This window comes from Nanorana parkeri, unplaced genomic scaffold (assembly GCF_000935625.1).
Source record: "Nanorana parkeri isolate BGI_ZX_2015 unplaced genomic scaffold, ASM93562v1 scaffold267, whole genome shotgun sequence".
NCBI lineage: Eukaryota > Metazoa > Chordata > Amphibia > Anura > Dicroglossidae > Nanorana > Nanorana parkeri.
The window spans coordinates 1,232,186-1,253,627 of record NW_017306535.1 but is presented as its reverse complement, the minus strand read 5'-3'; the positions used below and the strand labels follow the sequence as shown (position 1 = coordinate 1,253,627).

General features: G+C 40.2%; 1 protein-coding gene across 1 annotated transcript in view; it reads right to left on the bottom strand.

Moving 5' to 3' along the window:
* Window positions 1–21,442, bottom strand: part of SLC7A11 (solute carrier family 7 member 11) — a 219,770-nt gene that overhangs the window by 186,544 nt on the left and 11,784 nt on the right. Inside the window, exon 2 of the mRNA XM_018557096.1 lies at window positions 5,303–5,429. Within this exon, the coding sequence (XP_018412598.1) occupies window positions 5,303–5,429 (127 nt within the window). The remainder of the gene's footprint in view (window positions 1–5,302; window positions 5,430–21,442) is intronic.

The following is a 21,442-nucleotide window of genomic DNA, read 5'->3' as shown; positions in this document are numbered from 1 at the left end:
ACTGGATGTCAGCAAGGTACATTAAATGCAGTTTCTTTAAAAGTGTATACTCTTAAATATTTGGTCCTGTTTAAATTATTTATTTAGTAGATCTATAGTGTAATATTCAGGGCGGAAATTACCCGTAGCCAGCCGTATCAGCGAATAAAAGTTTATTCTTTTCCTCAAATAAAAATCGCTTGTATTCAGCAGAATGACAAAATCAACAGGGCTTATCGCCAGCAAACACAAGATTCGGCTCAGCGCCTGTATACCAAGTTCCACCTCAGGGTTAGAGTCCCAGCCTGCTCACAGAGGGTCCCACTATGGACACAGGTGCCCCAGCAGTTTCTGGGTAGGCGGCATTCCACAGCTTAACACACACACACAGCCATGTGTCCTGCTCCAAACACTCCTTGCAGACACCACTGACTGGCTTCCTGTTCCTTTTTAACACTCCCTCTGGCTGGTGGGTTAACCCTTTCATTATCAGAACTGGCTGTAGTCAGGGATGGAGGCTCTGTCCCACCCAAAAATCTCTCTGAGCCTCCAGATTCCGGGACCCATGTATCATTAACCACTCTGGGAAGACTGCCCAGCAGTTTCCCTTACAAGTCGGACCTGGAACCCCTCATCCTGCTTGGCAATAAACCTGAATACCAGGTGAACTTAACGGGACCACCACCTAAACAAGGGAGGGATATATCGTCCATCCAGGACCCATTCCTGGCGTCCTGCACAGTAGGCAAAAAAACATATGTAACGATAGATGTGACTGATGAGAACTATACCTCTGGCCAAGATTCTACACTGATATTTTTTCCACCATACAGCATTTTCTGTTTTTTGCTGCAGAAAGTTGTGGTGACAGTAATTTCTCTGGCCACTGTACTTTGCATAGATGTGCTCTGTAGGAGGGCAATCCTACACTACACGTCACCACCATAGCTGTGCACAGTCTATTGCATTAGGGTGTGCACACAAAAGTATAAACACACATGTGTATATATCATGCTACCACACGCCCTGCTTCCTGATTGGATGAGAAGCCACAGCCATGCTCCCTTGCAGTTGTGAGTAATGTAAGTGGCTAGTGCTGCTCTGCTCTGTATTTATAAGCCAGTCACATAGAGATCTTTGTGTTATGGTTTTGGTGTTGTGCTCGGGGTGATTAGGGTGTGCCCAGGTACACCCGGCACACCCTGTGCACATGTCTATGGTCACCACCTATGTAAGCCCTATGGAAGTACATTTCCAAGTCATCCTTGTTCTGTAATGCTCCATATTAGAACAAAAGGGTTTGTGCAGGAGGAGGAGGATGTAAAAAGGTGGGGGGCAGGGTTGGGCATGAATGTGAATAGTCGGGCAGTGCCAGGCATAGCCAACCCCTGATAGACAAGCTACTAGCTTGTCTTTCAGTGAGACAATGTTTTATTCACTCCCACCACACGGAATCTTCACTGGGGACATGCCTGGTACAATGCTGCCATCATTTCTTAGGAAATGTCTGAACACTGTTGCAGTTGTAAAGGAAGTAGCATTTAACATACTGTACTGGTAGGATCACCCAGTACTTTATGGGCTTGGAAGAGAGGGGAAACACAAAAAAGAAGGACAGATGTACTTACTTCACAATATACTGTATGTTTGTGCAGGGTTAGATGGGTGGCAGTATTTAAAGGCACTAGACAAGATAAAGTTTTCTTTGGATAGTATGGCTTTTTATATTGATGAATAAATGGAAGAATACAGTGTGCCAATACATTTGTACCCAAAATTAACACTTTTTAGGCTCTTTTGCAGTTCTGGCACAAGGCAGTTCAGACATGCAGAACAAATATATGGCAGGGTGTTGGAGGATTGCTCCTTTAGGCTGGACCCCTTTGCTAACATAAAATGACCACAGATAGGTTGCTGTGCTAGTATTCCAGTATGCAAATGTAACCCCATCACCTTTTGTGATGTGGCTACTAGACATTTAGTGATAGCCAGGGCTTTAGACAGTCTGGCTGGATTTGTAGTGGCAATTATCTGGTTAATCCCAGGTGTCTATCATTGCCTGTACCCCCCTGGGCGGAGTGTGACTCTGTCATATTGTGGGACAGTGGTACAGTACAGCAGGCAATCACTGGGCTTCTCTCAGCCAGTGGTGCATGTTGGGATAGGGTACAGATATTGGTGGGATCTGCCATGTGCTCAGACTAGCCGGGACCAGCCATGGATTAGGGCTGGGTCCTGTTCAGCCTGCCTCCCAGTCGGCAATCTTTTGCTTTCTGCCTTACTAACTGGGCTGTCATCAGCCAGAAAGGTGTTTTCACTTACCAGATGTAGCATTGGCTGGCACACAGCATGCTGTTGCACATGCCTATAGTTCCAATTTAAATATATTCTCACAGGTCTTCACATTATCATATGTTTAAATAGATGGTCATAAATGTTCTCTAGACCTAGTGACAACTTTAGATACACCTAAAATCTAGGCAGCCTAGGTCACATTTGAAAAAAAACAAAACAATGCGCTACATGGGTTAAATGAGTTCTGTCAAAGAACACACCAAGGTTGCATTTTACTTGTTACAGCAACATAGTAAAGTGCATAAAAAATGCAAGAACAATTCTTAAAGTGGACCTTTACAGTCAAAAAAAAAATTCTAGCAATGCATCCTTCTATGTATGATGATTAACTACCTGCTGTCCGGCCGCTGTAATTAAATGGCCGGACAGCGGCTTCTTGAGGGTCTATAGACGTCCTATCCCGTTCCGCTCATGCCCGCCGCTAGGTGGTGCGCACGAGCGGGAACCCGGCTTTGAATGTACACAGCCAGCGGTTCCAGGATGTGTATATATATATATATATATATGATTTATTATTATATAGGTATTTGTAAAGTGCCAACAATTTTTGCAGTGCTTTACATAGTAGCACATTCACATCAGTTCCTGCCCTCAAGGAGCTTTCAATCTTAGGTCCCTAACTCACATGCATACATAAGGTGCCCATACACTGCACGATTCTCGTACGAGAATCGCGGGAAATCCCGCAATCGTACAAGAATCGTGCAGTGTATGGAAGGCGTGCGACCGTTTCTACTGTACGGTCGCACGTCTTCTGTCGAACCAGCATGCTAGAAAACCCGCCGGGAATCGTACGATTCTTGGCGAGTTAGTGGCCTGCTGGTTCGACAACTGCCGAACGGGCCGGTGTGCGCACGCGCACACTGCCCATTTGCAGTCATCGTAAGCCCGCCCCTCATTACAGTCATCGTAAGCCCACCCCTCAGGGACCCAAAATTCATCCCTGGTGAGGCCTGCACGCATCCCTGCTGAGAACTGCACGCATCCCTGGGGAGACCCAAATGAAGCCCTGGTGCAATCTACACGCATCCCTGTATAATTGCTGTGTAATCATGGATTGACGTGATCTGCAGTCCTCTATAGCTATTTGCCATTCTCCATTGCTGTATAATTAATGTTATACAGCAATAGAGAATGGCAACTGGCTATAGAAGACTACAGATCTCAGCAATCCATGATTGCTGGTTGCCATGCTCCATTGGGGGGGGGCTTGGCGGGGAGGTGCATTGAGGATCCTAGCCTTGGGGCAGTGCAGAGAGTAAATCTGGCCTGCGTCTACCTGTTTTTTTTTTGTTTTTTTTTACTGTTTTCACAGAATTGGCAGATCATATTAAAGTTAAATTGACACTAAACTCTGGAGTTAATCTTAAAAATGCATTTAAGTACCTTAACTATTTAAAAAATTGTAGCTTATGTAACGCTCCGCTGTAGATCCACAAATCATCTCTGAATTGGAGCTGACACTGTCCTTCCTTCTGGAGGATGGCTACTTTTCCTCTCCATGGCTTCCCATGGCCCCTGCATGTGTTGTAAAGTAGACACAACTCCAAACTCCTGTGATGAACTACAATCTCATATTATGTTAGCTAATTTGTACTGAAGTTATACTCTATCACAAGAGAGAACTTGTAGCAGTGGCTACTTTACAATACCTACCATTTGCTTGTTTGTAGTCAAGGTATTATCAGAATTTGCCTTTGTTCCCTCTGTATTATCAAGGCATTGCTGTTTTTCAGAAGACCATATTACTATATAATTGAATCCTCTGAAGGCCTGTCACTATCAAACGACAGCACTGTTAGTAGCATATTTGGCCACAGCATGTTCCTCTGCAACCATTGCTTTAATTTATGCACCCCCTCCTGGCCCCCGGCCCATTTCAGGCTTATCATCTCTGGAAATATCTCATGTATGTATACAATGCTAAGGTCTTTTAGGAATTTATCTAAAGGTGTTACCTTGATGAGCATATTGTGTGACCAAACTAGAAATGTTTCTATTATATGTGCACCGCTACTGCTATAGCTAGAATATACAAGATCCTGGCTATTACTCTATTTATTCATTACCTATTTTAAACATGCTTGTAGCAACTCAGCCTTTGATTAATATTTTGACTCTCTTACGCTATAATGTTTTATGCACAAATATTATCCACCTACAACCCTCTTAAGATGGGATTGAGGACTATAGTTAATTATAGGACATACTGCCATTAATGCCTCAGATGCCTGCTTCTTAGAAGAAGCAACTGAGAACATTAACACAGAATATAAGTATTGCAGAATGAAAATTCAATAATATATACGTTTACAAAGCTTTTGCCTGTCAAAATTAACTCTTGTGAGTATAGGACATGAAGTAAGGCCATGACGTGTTCTGAAGAGAAATCTCTGATCATCTATCAGAAAACATGGGGGGTGAGGAACTGGACCTGTAGCAACTTTTTAAAATTCTAGAATCTACCATCTGAGGGAGATGATGTAATCATTACCTTACAGGAAGTCCTCATTACGAACCAAATCTTATTCTTTGCTAGAAACTGGGCAGACATAGGGTTGTTCTATTCCTCCCTATTCCTCTTCCTCCTCCTCCTCCTATTTTTTGCACTTATTGAACAAATATAACAAAACAGTTTCAATAGTATGTTAAACCAATGGGAAACAAAGAAGAGAAGTTAGGGTTTATATACACTTGAGTTATAAAAAAAATATTGGTTTGTAAAAACATAATTATCATGTTTTTAATGATTAATTTTATTAATACTCCAAACATTTTTTTTTATTGTATTACTTGGAAAACAACAGTGAGTTTAAATAATTTGGTATTATGGATAAAAGTTGTTAGGTTTTTAAACAGGCAGACAAATGTATGTATATTGTATTGCGAATCAGCCAAACTGCCATTAATGTCCATACTAGAATAACGGAATAAAGGAATTGAACAAAAACACTGATACATTACTCACCGAATGATTAGTAATTCCACCCACACTCTGACAAATGCAGGTAAGGGGCCAAATGCCTCCAGTATATAAGTATAATGACCACCAGATTTTTTTATGCATGTTCCCAGTTCAGCATAGCAAAGAGCACCTGTTAGACAAGAAAAAAGAAGCACTCAGTCAATTCCATCTTAAACTGCTTCCAAAAATAAAATTATCCCAACTATCCCAGTTTGTTCAGAAAAGAAATGTGACTAATACAAATAGATTGCAAAAAGGCAGCATTATTGTGACATTACTCATATGCAATTGGAAAATTATTTATTTACCCAATCTATTTATAGCATACTTTGAAATAATGATGCACACAGAAGGGTTATAGAACGATGCTGTATTTTATTATGTTTCCTTGATTAACCCTCGTATTTCACAGGAACTGCAAAAAGCTATTTTTGTCTGCCTATTGTGGTCAACTAAGGCATGTTAAAATTTTCTTCATTGGTCATGTCTTCAGTTCAGAAAGGGATTTAAATAATCTTTTATGATTGTCTGTTAATATTTAAAAAAAAACAAACAATTTTATTTACTTCTGGTAACTGTGTGTGTAATATGCAATGCATTTTATATATATATAATTTTCTCCCTACATATCCAGAATCAGATTTCTGCCTGTTTGTGCCTTGCTTATTCTGTAATGTCACCGCAAGTCTTACAAAAAGGTCTATGTGAAGGGAAAAAAATAGACTCATCACAATCTCAAACAATATGAAGCATTTACAATTGTGTCTGTGGTCATGGATTGTACAGTATAATACATATAGGAGCTTGGAAGCATTGCTTTTTAAAAAAATGTATGACAAATCTTGAACACAATACACAATTGTCTAACCTAAGCTGCCTTATGAAAATAGAAAATGGTTAGAATACTTTTCCAAGCATTGGTAAGTGCTTCATGAATGTGCAAGGTCAGATCTGCCAATCACACTATCAATTTGTAGTTGAAGGTGAGAACAAAAACTTGCAACCAGAACAGGTTTACTACCGTGTCCAGTCAATTTGCCCCACAAGAACCCTCAGCTAGGGGGTGTTTGCTGCCAATGACAGTATCACTCAGTCCAGCTGAAAATGTTTAGATAAGCCAACTGTCATCTCATCTGCCGCTTAGCGGGATAAAAACACATTGGCAATAAGATCACAGCAGTAATAAATACAGCAAAACACATCATTTCAGGTAAAAATCCATTGTTAGTGCCTAGAGTGAAAAATATTATCATGCAGCCAAGTATTAATGTATACAAAAATGAATAAGATGTGATGGCAGTAAACTGGTTTCAATAAAGGTTTAAGGCACACTGGAAAATATACTTTTCTATTATGTGACATGCAGAGCAAGGCAAAGTGTTCTCCATTCACCCCCTGGAGTTAAACACCCCCACCCCATGGATATTTCCGCTTTTGTTTTTGTACGTATCCTTTTCAGATGTCTTCAGGCCTATCAGGTGACATGCAATGTCCACTTCCTCTACGGATTTTCTCTCAGTAGTGATCAGTCCTCAATGAGAGATGCAGAGATTGAGGCTGATGTGATGACATGAGTGTCACTCTCTGCATCATTTCACTGTGAGTGAGGGCACTGTAGTAATGATCTCTCAGAGGGTGGGTTCATGACACCCCTGCACTCATAGTATGTCATAGTATGTCCTGAATTATACACTCAGTGTCATTCAATTTAATAGAATGAGAACAATACTATAGCGGACTGAGCCATAGAGAAGGTCAGTTTTGCAGCCAGGTCTGTTTTTTTCCCCCCAACCACTGTTTGGGGACTATATAAAAATGACCACAGTTGAGATTTAAATACTTGCAACTGTACAGGGTAATATAATATATAAAGGTATCAGAATAATTCAGCCTTACTGACAGCATTTGTTTCTGTTTTAAAATATCATAGGATGATAATAAATGCTCCTTCCCGGTTAGAGCTTCCACAATTGACAAGATATATATATATATGCCTGGAAAATCCTAATGCAGCCAAAAAGAGACATCTTTCTGTTTCATGTATTGGACCACCTTTATTCTTGGGTGATGGTAATATCATCCACAAAAGCACAATGTTTTAGTGATCTAGAATGTTTTTTATTGCTTTTCCTCGCACCATCTTTACTCATACTTTACTATGTTTTGAAACAATAATAACATTCGTTTGGAAAAATTGGGTTTGTAGCAGGATCATCAATAGTAAGTAATTGTTGAATCAAACTGAGCAAAGAATATTTGTCTGTTCAGATTCGGCTGTTTTAATAATACAACAAGGCATTTATTTAGTTTCAGGATGTTCCTCAAAGAACCAATGTAAGTACTTTCACCATACAATATTCATACTCGATAGAGAGATTTATTTTCCCCAGAGAATTGCATACAGTAGGTGAATAAATCCTGTAATAACCACAGAATGCCCTACAGTCCTGACAGTATTGGTGTTTCAATAGTGTGCTATACATTTGTTTGAAGGTGTGATAAAGTAATAATGAGCTATGAATATTATAGGAATGCTGAACTCTGATTTATAGATATGACAGCATGCTTTGGCATTAAAAAATGACTGTAGGAGCTGCTAAAAATAGTGATTTTTTAGTTCCACTACAATATAAAGGAAACCTGTGAGGATTGGCATGCAGTAGCTGCTGTTGCTGCAGGTATGGGATATGTGCAGTCAAATTAGAAAAGCTTCCTAGCTCACATCAAGTCTGAGTCTTACATGGATTACAGGTGAAAGTCGAATAATTAGAATATCGTGCAAAAGTAATTGCAGTAAGTGCTGCAAAAGGGGCCCAAACCAATTACTGAGTACATATGCATGCTTGCACTTTTCAGAGGTCCGATATTGTTCTATGTACAATCCTTGTTTTATTGATTGCATGTAATAATCTACTTTTTTGAGGTTGTGGATTTGGGGTTCTTGGGGTTTTCATGAGCTGTAAGCCATAATCATCACAATTATGACAAATCACGGCTTGAACTATCTTGCTTTGCATGTAATGAGTCTATCTCATATATTAGTTTCACCTTTTAAGTTGCATTAGTGAAATAAATGAACTTTGCACGATATTCTAATTATTCGAGTTTCACCTGTATATTGGTGAACTACAGGCAAACAACTAAAAACATAGTTCAAACACACATGTATTAAAAGGTCTTATCTGTTAAAGGATTTGCAATTTTATCTAGCCAGTTTTGTGATTCATACGACCTGGCCTGACAATGCAAACAAGTGGCAATACCATTTTGTGACACGGTTAAATATAGTGGTGTCATAATAACACCTGCAGAATGCAGGCAGGACAATGAGGGAGCAGTAATGCCCTGATAAATCATCAGCTCTGCTCACTCTGCTGTCTTCTCCTGTCAACATGTTCCCTATCAACACATATTCATGCAGCAGAGCCTGATTAGCTCCTTGTGCTGCTTCTATCCCTCTCAGTCTGTACAAGGAATAACAGAGCTTTGTGCTAGTTGGATATAAAAATGCATTTCATTTTTTTAAAGAAACAGGCAAGAATTTGTTTATATACTTGTCTGGAGTTCAGCTTTAAAACACTCTGTTATATACAATTTTTACTGTGCTTATATGAAACTGACATTACAGGCAACACTATTTATTTTGAATGGTTAATTGATGATAAAAGCTTGCAAACAAAACTAACCTTTTTCTTTCTACTATTTAAGCCCAGAAACCCTGGGAACTTTCTTTGCAGTAGTTAGTTGTCATAGTTATGTGTTGGATATGTGTAAAGAAGAAATAGGAAATATGGGGCTTTTAAGGTGTCACTCTAGGCATGAAAAACATATATTACACGAATAGTCTAGAGTTCGCCGGTGGTCCCTCTCGGCTTGCTGTGCTTGTCTGCCCTGCGGCGGGGCTTCCCCCAGAGTCTACTACGTGCGGGAGTGAGTTGGGTGGCGCCCTGGTGGTAGCCGAAATGGGCGGTACCTGCCGTTTGGCGGGAAACCTCCTCTTCGAATGTGCACAGACTATAGGCCCACCCTGGCCGCTGACGTCACACGCCGGGGTATTTAGGCAGTGTGATGTGATGCGGCTGAGTAGATGGTGGAGTGAGTGGAGACATGGAGGGATCGGCGGGAGAAGTGGTCCTTGGTTCTCCTTAATCCATATTAGATCAACTAAATGTAAGCCCAGATAAATAAAGGTTACCATTTAGCATCAGATGTTTTTCCATGCCATGAATATGGATTTTTGGGTTTATCAAACTATGACGGTAATATTCCCCTCCTCCTCCTCCCCTCCATATAGGTGGAGGTGACAACATATGTGAGGAGTTGTTTCTGTTTATCCAATGAGTATCTAAAATATATGTGGAATATCAGTTTCATTTATTTGGTACTGTCCCGTGCTATATATATACTGTTTGATAATATGTTAAACTTGCAGTATCCATGGATGGGGATTTAACCTTACTTCTGTACTCCTGTACGTCCCTCACTCCCCACATCATCTGGGCGGTGGGTTCTGTCCCCCTGGAGATGCGGACTCATTCATCACTGGCACCCCTAACAATGTTATCTATAATTATTTATTTCAATGGTTATTTATTTTTCAATGATTACTATTATGTGATGTAAAAACCTGTATCCTTATAGATAGACATATTTATACCCATGGTATTCAAATATTGCAGGCAGCCTCTTATCTTCCTGAGGAAGCTTTTTTTAAGCGAAACGTGTAGAAGGCTGGACCCACAGTGCACGGACACAAGACTGGATATGTTAATGAAATTACATGATGAATCTTTATATATATTTATATGAAATAGATGTTAAAATGTTTACCTCAATTGTGGATGTTGTGTATGTGGCTGTGCGGTCCAGGGAGGCGTTATACCTAAAATCAATTTTAAATAACTTTGGGGTTGTTTTGTGGATACAATATTGATGAGCTTAAACAATGGTTTTTATCTTTATTTCTTTATCTATCTGTATAATAAAATAATATATTTATCTCAAGACATTTGTGTAATATGTGTTTTTCATGGCTAGAGTGACACCTCAAAAGCCCCATATTTCCTATTTCTTCTTTACACAATTATATGTAGGGGTGTGGTGTCCTGTTCCTTCTGGTGGCTCGGAACCTTTTTCTCTTTGTATTTACTATGTGTTGGATATGTTGAATCATTGGGGAATCACCTAGCATCCAAATAGGCTCAAACAGTATGAGCAATGTGCAAAGATGATCACCAGGAGAACTCAAGTGTCCCATCTTCCACTGTTCCAACAATCTGGACTGTGCTTCCAAAATAGGGCAAAAAAGCTGCAAATAGTCTAAGTGCTGCTCTATTTAATTGTCATTATAAAATATACAACTTAGTATTGCTGATTTCTCAGTAAGGTGAAAAAAAGATACTTGGAGCTAATGATATGATGGATTGGTGAAAAAGCTATTATATACACACCACAAAAACCAGACTTCAAAGATTTAAATGAAAAAAAAAATATTAACACAATGAAGCTGATTTACTAGAAGCAGTGCATGTTCACATGGCAAAGCCAATTTTCACTTCTCATGTAGGAAAAGGGATTCATATGACTGAGAAATAACTATACCTGGATAAACACTATACAGGAAAGGCAGAGAAGTAAAGAGGGAGATGAAGTTGCCATGTATGTCAAAAACAGCATTAAACTAATATTAATTCAGGAAACCAATAAACTACTTGATACCCTCTAAGTTAGCCTACAAGCCCAAAAGGCACCTTCCCTTAGAACTGGTGTAGAATATAGGCCCCCAGGACAGTCTGAGAACTATTATAACCTGCTGATTGATGAGATAACTCAAATGACTATGGCATGATAGATTTTATATATGGGTGACTTCCACATGATGGATTTTATTTGGAGTTTTTAAATTACACTTCCAAGCAGAAGCAGAGATATGTTGAAGGGATTAAAAGGTCTTTTTTTTAAAAAAAAACGTAACAAAATCTCAACAAGAATAGATTATATTCTGGACCTGGTACTGACAAATGAGGACCTATTGTCTGATGTGGGGGGAAATTTGGGTTTTAGTGATCACCAATGTCTTTGGATTGTCTTTTGGGCAAACTGGAAATTCCTATACAAAAAGATTTATATTGCAAAAGGAAAAATATTGTTGAAATGGCTGAATTAAAAAAAAATGAGTTAAAAGGTTGGAGTAAAAAAGGGGGAGAAAGTGATCAGTGGGTACTATTAAAGTTTACCATCCTGGAGACAACTAGATTATACATCAGTAAATGGAGTGGAAAAACATTAGGGTATGCTACAGAGGTAAGTAGAACAGCGGAGATAAAATTAGTATATAGGAGATACAGAGACGCAGGAAAATATAGCTGACAGAGTAGGGTATAAAAACAGACAAAAGGAAGCCAAACATATTATTAGTGCTGCTTTTGTGGAATCACAAAATGAAAACTGGGTAGGATACTTATGTTGAGGGAGCCCTGAGTGCATCAAACTATTTAAACAATGACTTCTGTTCAGTCTTCTAAGAAGTAAATGACATGATGGATTTGTTGATTACGTCCCTCAGTTAAAAAAAAAACTCTGGTGTGTACTTTCTGTGATTGTAACTGCGGAGGACTCCGCCTATCCTGTACTTGGCTGTATCTGTGGTGTGTGCCTTGCTTGCCTTTATAAATAAAGAATTTGAAAAAAAAAAACTCCAATAAACACAAAGACTGCCTGACATGAATTAAAATGGCCAGAGCAGCCATTTTATTAACCAAACCAACTTTAACAATAACCAAAGTAATAAACAAAATAATATACAAATAAATACTGTTAATGACTGTGTGATCTGTGAAGGGGTCTTTGGGTGCCCAACAGCCCAAATAAGGCCTCTCCTAAAAACTCTTCCCATGTCCGCAGTTGCACCCCAGCCGGCTTGAGGACAGTTACTGCTCCCAAGTTCCAAGGAGCCATGCCCCTCCTACAATAACTGACGCCAACAGGGGGGCACCCATACCAGCTGATGGCCCCCCATTTGTGTAACTGACTCAGAGTGACATAAAAAAGACCTTGCAACCGCCAGAAACCACAAAATTCAGGGAGGGAGGGCGGGTGGTACAACCTGCTTCCTCCATCGACTTTTCCAGAAAGAATGCCCCTCAGCCCTTGCAGTTCCAACCCATGCGGCTCCTCCCGGACGCCTGACCCCCAACGTCCAATCAGGTATGATCAGCTAATTCCCATCTTATTTTAACCCCTTTGCTAGGGACTATTCATCTCCCCATTCATGCAGCCCCTCCTCTCAGTTTATCTGGATCTGTCTATAACAAAACAAGTTGGAGGAACCCATTGGAGCTCTAGAGGTGAAAGTTCATTATATGAGTTTCTAGAGGCAGAGGTAGCAGACAAACTGTCTCACTTAAAGCTTAATAAAGCAGTAAATTATGATGGTATTTACCCCAGAGTTGTAAGAGAAGTCCAAGGTATAGTTGTTGGACCATTAACTGATCTTTCTAATCGATCTCTTCTAGCTGGAGGCATTCCTCATTTATCTATCGCCAGGAAGGGTATTAAAGAAGAATCTGGCAACTACAGGCCAGTGGGTTTAACATCTGTAGTACTAAAATTAATGGAAACTATATAAAAAAAAAGAAGGATCACTGATCATCTAAAACACACATCTTGCTGGACCCAAACCAGTAAGGCTTTAGTGAGGGCAGATCATGTCTGACTAATCCTGTTGCATTTTTCACTGTATCACATGTATTGGGCCAAGGTGGTGATGTGGACATAGCCTATCTTTATTTTAGCAAATCATTGGATACAGTTCCACATGGTCTTATACACAGGTTTAACAAAACTAGGAATTAACTCTTTCCTGGTTCATTGAATAGATGGTTGACTAAAGGACAGATATTAGAATGTAGATGTTTTTTTTTTTCAAGTAATGCTTTTGAAAAAGATCCACCACCTTCTACTACAAGCAACAGACAAGTGTTAGCCTGGATTTGTAGCAGTGGTCTATGGCCATAAATACTCACTAGTCTCTTCACATTCCAATGCTGACGTTCCCTTTGATTCCCACCCCCCCTCTCTTTTAATTTTTTTTCTACTGAATATGCCCCCTTTTAGCATACCCTTCTGGTATGGCCAGGGTACCATTCAGGCTGTGTTGTAATGTTTATAATTATACACGACCACAAACCCAGTGATGATGTCACCGGGTCTCAAAAAGAGATATTTCTTGAAAGAAAAAATGAGACTGAAAAAAAAGAATTGCATGTTGTTTGGGGTAGGGGATAACAAAGTAAGGTATACTATGTACACACTACAGTTCAGCTTTAAAATGTACAGTCATAGGGAAAGAAGGAAAGGGGGGCATGCATTAAATCTTTAAAGGTTAACTATGGTTAAAAACTAAAAATAAATATGTATTTATTTTTATAATAATATGTATATTATTTATATATTCTATGTCTATAAGTTTTATCCCACATCTAATAACCATAGCGATGGAGGAAGAGGAGGGGCCTGCAAGCGACTGTAGAGGAGGAGGATGTGAGGCTCGGCAGTGGAGAAGGCTGACAGTGGATCGGGGCTGACAGGTAAGAGGTGTGCAGGGGTGTGACTAGCCCACCTGAGACCCTGCAGAGCCCACCATAGTCACTGGTGGGCTGTGTGGGATCTCAGGTGGGACCTGAAGTGCAGAAGGAGTTCGATCCTCGGTTCTCCTGAACCGAAGGGGTCCTGGGGCCGAAGCCAGCCGAAGGATCGGCCGAAGCTACGGCCAGATCCTTCGGCAGCTTTGTGAATAGACCCCCAAGTGTTTTGAGACAATCCACAAAGACTGTCACATTGTCTATGTTGTTTTCTTGTTTACTTTTTCGTTTAACCTTTTTGTCTGAGTATAGATGTGTGTTTGTTCCAAGCATGTTTAAATCTACTTACTGTTGACTGACTTACTACCTTTGCTGGAAATATGTTGAAAGGATTAATTATGCTTTTGGTAAAGTAATGCTTTTTAGAGTTAGCTTTGAACTTTCTGTTGGCAATGAGATCATGTCCCCATGTTGTTTATCTTAGCTTCATATTAAAAGTACTGCCCATCCACAACTAATTTGCACCCTTAATATATTTAAAGGAGTTTTAAAGTCCCAGCATAAACTATATTGTTATAACATCAGCAGTGTAATAGTCATACATATATAATTTGTTTATGGTCATCAGGGGCGTAACTAGAAATCACAGGGCCCCATAGCAACATTTTGTATGCTAAGCATGTTCGGCTGATCCGAAGCCACACGAAGCAAGCCGATGTACGGCTGATTTCAGCCGATGTACGGCTGAAATCAGCCGTACCAGCCTGAAGTGAATAGCCGAACAGTGTTCGGCTCACTTCACTTCTGATCGGTCATTCACTCGGCTGCCCTCGGCAGCTTTGTGAATAGACCCCTTGGTCTCCCGTGTTGGACTACAATCTTATGTCTAGTTTACTCATTTGTATTGAAATTATAGTCCATCACAAGGGTGAGCTTGGAGCGGTGGCTAATACAACACGCATCGACCATGGGAAACAAAAGTAGCCACCCTCCAGAAGGAAGGACAGTGTCAGCACCAATTCAGAGATGATTTGAAGATCTACAGTCAAGTTATACACAGATAAAATTCATTTTTGTTAATAGTTCTGGTACTTCAATGCATTTCTAAGATTTAACTCCTGAGCTTAGTGTAACTTTAAATAAACTGGTGCCAGCTCCTATACCAGTAATGCACACATGTCTGAACACACACTGCGAGTGGAGCACACGCTCACCCTTGCACAGAAAAACACACACACACACACACACACACACACACACACATGTCCAGTTGCCTGCAACAGCTGACCAACAGATTTCCCCTAACTAATCCATGCCCCCCATCCTTACCCATGCAATCTATATGGGTAAGAAGAAATTGTAAAAATAATAATTATGTACTTCTTACAATTTGTTATAAACTATCTAACATGAATGATAAAAGGTGCTGTATCAAACTGGAAACACATTCCCTTTTATATGTGATTTCAATCATCCAGACAAATAGTGGCATTCCGAACCTAGTGGTTTTAGTTAAAAAACACTTAAAAAAAAAAATCTAGTTAATTATATATTTTTTATTGTGTCACATGCCTTTTACTTAAAAACCAAAAGATCTTTATTTAGACTCAATATGCAAAATCTGTAGAGTAGACGTTCTCTTATATTCCTCAGAGAATGCCGTTTATAATTCCAATGCAAAACAGAAAGTATACAGTGCAAGCTGTACAGAAAGGCATGAAGTATTGATTGCTAGAGAAATTGACAGTTTCTGCAATGGTACGAACTCTAGACAGGGGAGTTTTTCAACAGAGAGCAAAATCAAAAAATATAAATGGACGATTTTATTGGGTGCCTAGTGAGCAGCTGTTCAATAAAGCAGAGGAGAAAGGAGTAGCAGAGGGAGCACAGGACGTTCATGGATTAGTTACGTTTGTAGTGTGAATAGGCCACAAACAATAATAGAGTTAAACAAGAAGGGAGAACATACAAAGTTACCACCTAATGAGAAAAGTGCAAGGAAAAATAAGACAAAATGCACTTCAAAGAGGATCTATGTATTGAACAAATCATTGTAGTGAGAACTATACAGTATGTTGAAGGAGATATCAGAAAATATAAACTATTGCTTGCAGTGATACTGTGAAAAGTCTATCTATAATACACACTGTGACACTGCAGATAGATGTTCAGTAAGTCAAATCCCAGTTGGGCTTACCTGGAGCAAAGACTAAAGTTACTGCAGTCCATAACAACCAATTAGTTTCTAAGTTTAACTTTTAAAGATCATGTTAGAGAATGACAGCAAGCACCAACTAATTGCTGCTAATGGTTGTCCTTTGCTCCAATTTTTCAAACAACACCTGAGGTTGTTGTTTTTATTTAATAGTTTTTATCAACACCCTGGAAAGAGATGGTAATTAATGTTTTGCTAAACGTTGCTTCTCCTTTTGTAATGGAGCTTTATATGTAGCACACTCATAAGGAAGGTTGTCCCTATAATGGTCAGATGGAGCACAATTGCACAATGTTTGTATGTTTGTAGTGTGCCTGCTGCCCCCTTTCCAGCCAGGGCATTTCAGGTTGCTAAGAGCCAGGAAGGGAGATGTGTAAGGGCCATACACATCTCTTCCCCCAGCTCTAAAAAAACTGGGACACTCTGGCCAGCTGTTAGCAACCAGTGATGTCACTGGTTGCAGGAGCTGAGCGGAATGCTCCCCCCTTTCCCCGACTTCAGGGGGCGAAAAGGCAAGGTACACCCCTATATGTAAGTGTTTGATAAGTAGCAGGCACAGCGCCTACCTGAATCTGATGACACCCAAAACACACAAGAATAGCAGTACAACAGGCACAGCCTGGCTTTAATTTTGTTGGCTGAATTTGTAATGAAGTTGATCAAGAAGGCACATATACAGGATAAACTACTCAGTAAATGTATACGTAGACAACAGGGTGGTCAGTAAGCTGACTAACAAGCTAACCAAATACCACTACTGCTGACTGTTTGAAAAGTGCACAGCAAGACTCTTTTTACTCCTTGTTGTACCAACACTAACAGCTGGAAATGTATAAGTCCTGTTGAAGGGCGCCTTTCACCATGGACATGATTACATTACTGTGGAATGATTCAATGACAGGTTCTCTTGATTGCTGGATTTTACTCCCACAAGTAAGAATGGACAGGCTGACAAAGGGCAGTAGACTAATTCCTGATGTCAGCTCAGAAACCCATGAAATTATATTGAGCAACACTTCAAGGGTAACAGGCCTGTTGTGACACAGGGAGACACAATTTGAGCACTGTGGATTGTCCAGCAGCTACCTAGTTCATAAAGGTCACACAGCACAGTAGTTAAATTAGTATGTCTGTCCACAGCTGTAATGAAGAAATTAGAGAGATTATATGGTATGTCTTTAGTGTTCACTTTGTGAGTAGAACAGATTCAATTAACTTCCTGGACTGCAAGGAATGTCTGGGAACTCCTCCTTCTATTGGCAGCTGGGGTGGTCTTACCTTTTGAGTTTTGAGTGAGGCTCTCAGTGCAGGTACATGCATTCCCTATGTGTCACAATTATTTTAGATTTACTGTGTGTTCTCTTATGTCTTTGGATTTCAAAGTGGCACTCGGAACTGTTACTGTAGATACAGATCTTCAATGAGCCGGGTAGGGTTAAAACCCACTCATACCTGACACGTGCATTAGCACATGCAACATTGTTTGCTTTTGTGCACATTCACGCATTGTGCGAAAAAAGTACGTTACGCTTTGTATGCCATTATTTGTTAATGACACCCCAAACTCAGCTGGCAAGACATACATCTTGGCGCATTTGTTAAGGGCAGCAAGTGCACAAAAACACAAGGTCAAAAATGCTCAAACCGCTGCATGAGCTTCTTTGACGCAATATTTTGTGCATAGGGCAGTGAAAATGTTAAATTAATGGGCTGCCCTTATGCTGATGCGCAACAAACATGTCCTTATACATGAGGATCTGTAGATATCCCTGTTACAGAGACCGTGGTACATGGACAGTAAGGATGATCAGCAGAGATCTCCTAATCAGATTTCAGAGATTTCTATAGATTCTGATGTACAAAAAAATATACAGTTTTCCCAAAATCTTGATCTACAGTAAAATACATTTCACCAAAATCACTTGGTTTATCTCTAGTGATTGTTAAATGCAATGTTTGAATTTATTGCACTGTTTGCAACTATCACATAGAGTGTGGTCAGTCTTACCCTCAATGTATAACTAGGCCACTCTTATTATTTGATAAAGGGAACAGACAAATACCTTTGAAGATTGGATCATAGAAATTCTGATAAAGAATTTGTGCTTCCTTGGAAGTAAATAACAAATAGCAATTATCTCTAGATCCAAAAATGAAGAGCTGATTATTGACTCTCTGGTGTCCCACATTGTTATCTCCTCTACAAGTAGACAACAGCTAAATGTTTCTGTCACATAATTCTTTACATTTGTTCATGGATTTACTTGAGAGCATTCCATTAGGGATAATATAGTAGCTATAACATTTAGGTACAAAGAAGAAGCAATTATTTAGTAGTAAAAAGCTATAAAAGGGAAATGGAGGATAACTGTGGATTATTTGTTATATTAAAACTTTCCCAGAGAGATTACTAATTAAGGCTCCAATAATTAAAGTCTAACATTTGTAAAAAAAAAAAAAAATCTTGATTGTTTCCTAGACAGAGCCTAAGTAAACTTTAAAATAAATGTTAATTTAAGTAAAGTACAGCAGCAGTATAATAAATGATGATAGCAGAAGCAAAATCTGTCAAAATACAAAAAAATTAAATAAACAGCATTCTTACTGTGGCCATAAGATAAGGAATATAGTTTGCTTACCAATAAAGACATACATAAACAAACACCATAAACAAATAATTTTGAAGTTAAAGGACTATGAGCCATTTCTTATAAACTACCCACTGTATTTGAGAAATGGTAACCATATTTTCTTTTGTTATAGACTGTGGCATCACATACAGATGATGTTAGGACGTCCAATCCAATCATGCACACGTGTATATAAATCTGTCAGTTATAGCTGCCGTTCAAGGGTGGAATGCAATGCTGATGCAGAGTTCATCAAACTGCTGTTAAAGTGACACCCCCTGGCAGGGACATAGGCTCACCCAAGGCACAGAGTCTAAGCACCAGCTGGTTTTCACCAGAGCTCCTGATAGTGGAGATGGTTGTAGCTGCTTGCCAGTACAAGGTCGTAGCCCCATGATCACCCTGCTAACAGATGGACAACGACAGGAGGGCTCCAATGAGGGATAGTAGTGCAGAGCATGGTCAGGACAAGGCAGAGGTTCCAACAGGAGATAATCAGAGAATGGATCTGCAGCAAGTAGATAGGAGACAAAAACTGGAAAAGAAAACATAGTCAGATCCAGACAGGGATCCAAGCAGTTGGCTAGCAGAGAGTGGTTAGGTGGTCCAAGTTTGCAACAAGCAGTCAGTAGATAAGGCGGGAGAGGAGAGCTAAGTTGGGTCCAGGCAGAAGATCATGGCAAGCAGCAAGCAGAGAATGATTAGACGGTCCGGGTCAGCAAACAGAAAACAATAGTAGTAGTAAAGCTCTCTGTACATATAGGAAGCTGGCTTGAAGACACAACAACAGGCTCTTGCAGAGCTGGTGCTTAAATATGCCTCTGAATCAGAGGGGGCACGCCCAGCATCACTTCAGGCACTCTGGATAACCTGGTCCTGAATCTGTGGCTATCATTAGCCATACTGTCCTGGATTTTGTGAGAGCTATTAGTAGTAATGGCAAAGCTCCTATGAGTGCCATTAGAGGTAGTGGCGGGTCTTCTGGAAGTCCTGGCTGAGATTCTCAGAAAAGATCTGTAAAACCCAGCAGGTGTACAAGGTCGTAGCCCCATGATCACCCTGCTAACAGATGGACAACGACAGGAGGGCTCCAATGAGGGATAGTAGTGCAGAGCATGGTCAGGACAAGGCAGAGGTTCCAACAGGAGATAATCAGAGAATGGATCTGCAGCAAGTAGATAGGAGACAAAAACTGGAAAAGAAAACATAGTCAGATCCAGACAGGGATCCAAGCAGTTGGCTAGCAGAGAGTGGTTAGGTGGTCCAAGTTTGCAACAAGCAGTCAGTAGATAAGGCGGGAGAGGAGAGCTAAGTTGGGTCCAGGCAGAAGATCATGGCAAGCAGCAAGCAGAGAATGATTAGACGGTCCGGGTCAGCAAACAGAAAACAATAGTAGTAGTAAAGCTCTCTGTACATATAGGAAGCTGGCTTGAAGACACAACAACAGGCTCTTGCAGAGCTGGTGCTTAAATATGCCTCTGAATCAGAGGGGGCACGCCCAGCATCACTTCAGGCACTCTGGATAACCTGGTCCTGAATCTGTGGCTATCATTAGCCATACTGTCCTGGATTTTGTGAGAGCTATTAGTAGTAATGGCAAAGCTCCTATGAGTGCCATTAGAGGTACTGGCGGGTCTTCTGGAAGTCCTGGCTGAGATTCTCAGAAAAGATCTGTAAAACCCAGCAGGAACTCTGAGAGAACCATAACAAATGCACTGGCTATCTCTGCTGTTGGATACCAAAGTGGAGATATGTGAGATGCAGATGCCCATCATATGAGGTCCACCATATGCATGCAGTTATCATCTAAATGCCGAGTTATCAGAATCTATATTGTGAATAAAAACAAACACAAAGTGCATTCAATGACCTATTAATGTATCCTACATAGAAGTATATGTCTGGTTCTACTACCCCCAGAATGAAGAAATACATTTTGGGTTGATTTACGTTTTAAAGTGTCAAACCCAAAACAATATTGGGTCAGGGAAGTAATGTTGGATGTTGCCCATGCATGAAAATTGCAGAGGAAACTGCAGAAACTATGTTTCTGCAGTTATGATATTAAAGGAAAACCAAAATGACTTGGGTCAAATTTATATATTATTTTAAGCTTTGTTTGTTTTGTTTTATACATAAACATTTAATACAGGAGTTTAACTATGGCACATGATTTCCAAAGCAGTTCTAAAAAGAGACCACTACTGAGGCTGTTTCCTTACAGGCTGTTTCTCTGTTTTTGGTCTGATTGAAACCTCACAGGGAAGCTGTCTCAAGATATCAAGCATCCAAGGAGGTGACATGGGTCAATCCTCTGACCTTTTTATTATTATTATAGGTATTTATATAGTGTCAACAATTTGTGCAGTTCTTTACATACTGCACAGTCACATAAGTCTCTGCCCTCAAAGAGCTTATAATCTAACGTCCCTATCTCACATGCATACAGGGCCAATTTAGGCAGGAACCAATTAACTTTCCAGCATGTCTCTGGAGTCTATGGGGTCTATTCACGAAGCTGCCGAAGGATCTAGCCGCAGCTAACTTCGGCCCCAGGACCCCTTTGGTTTAGGAGAACCGAAGGGGTGCTGTACGGGCTATTCACAATAGCCCGTACAGCTCCCGAACCTGGCCGAGCGGCTCAGTCAAGCCGAACGCATATGCATCGGCTCGGCTGAGCCGGGTTGAAAGCCGAAGCTGGCCGAGCGGACGGCCA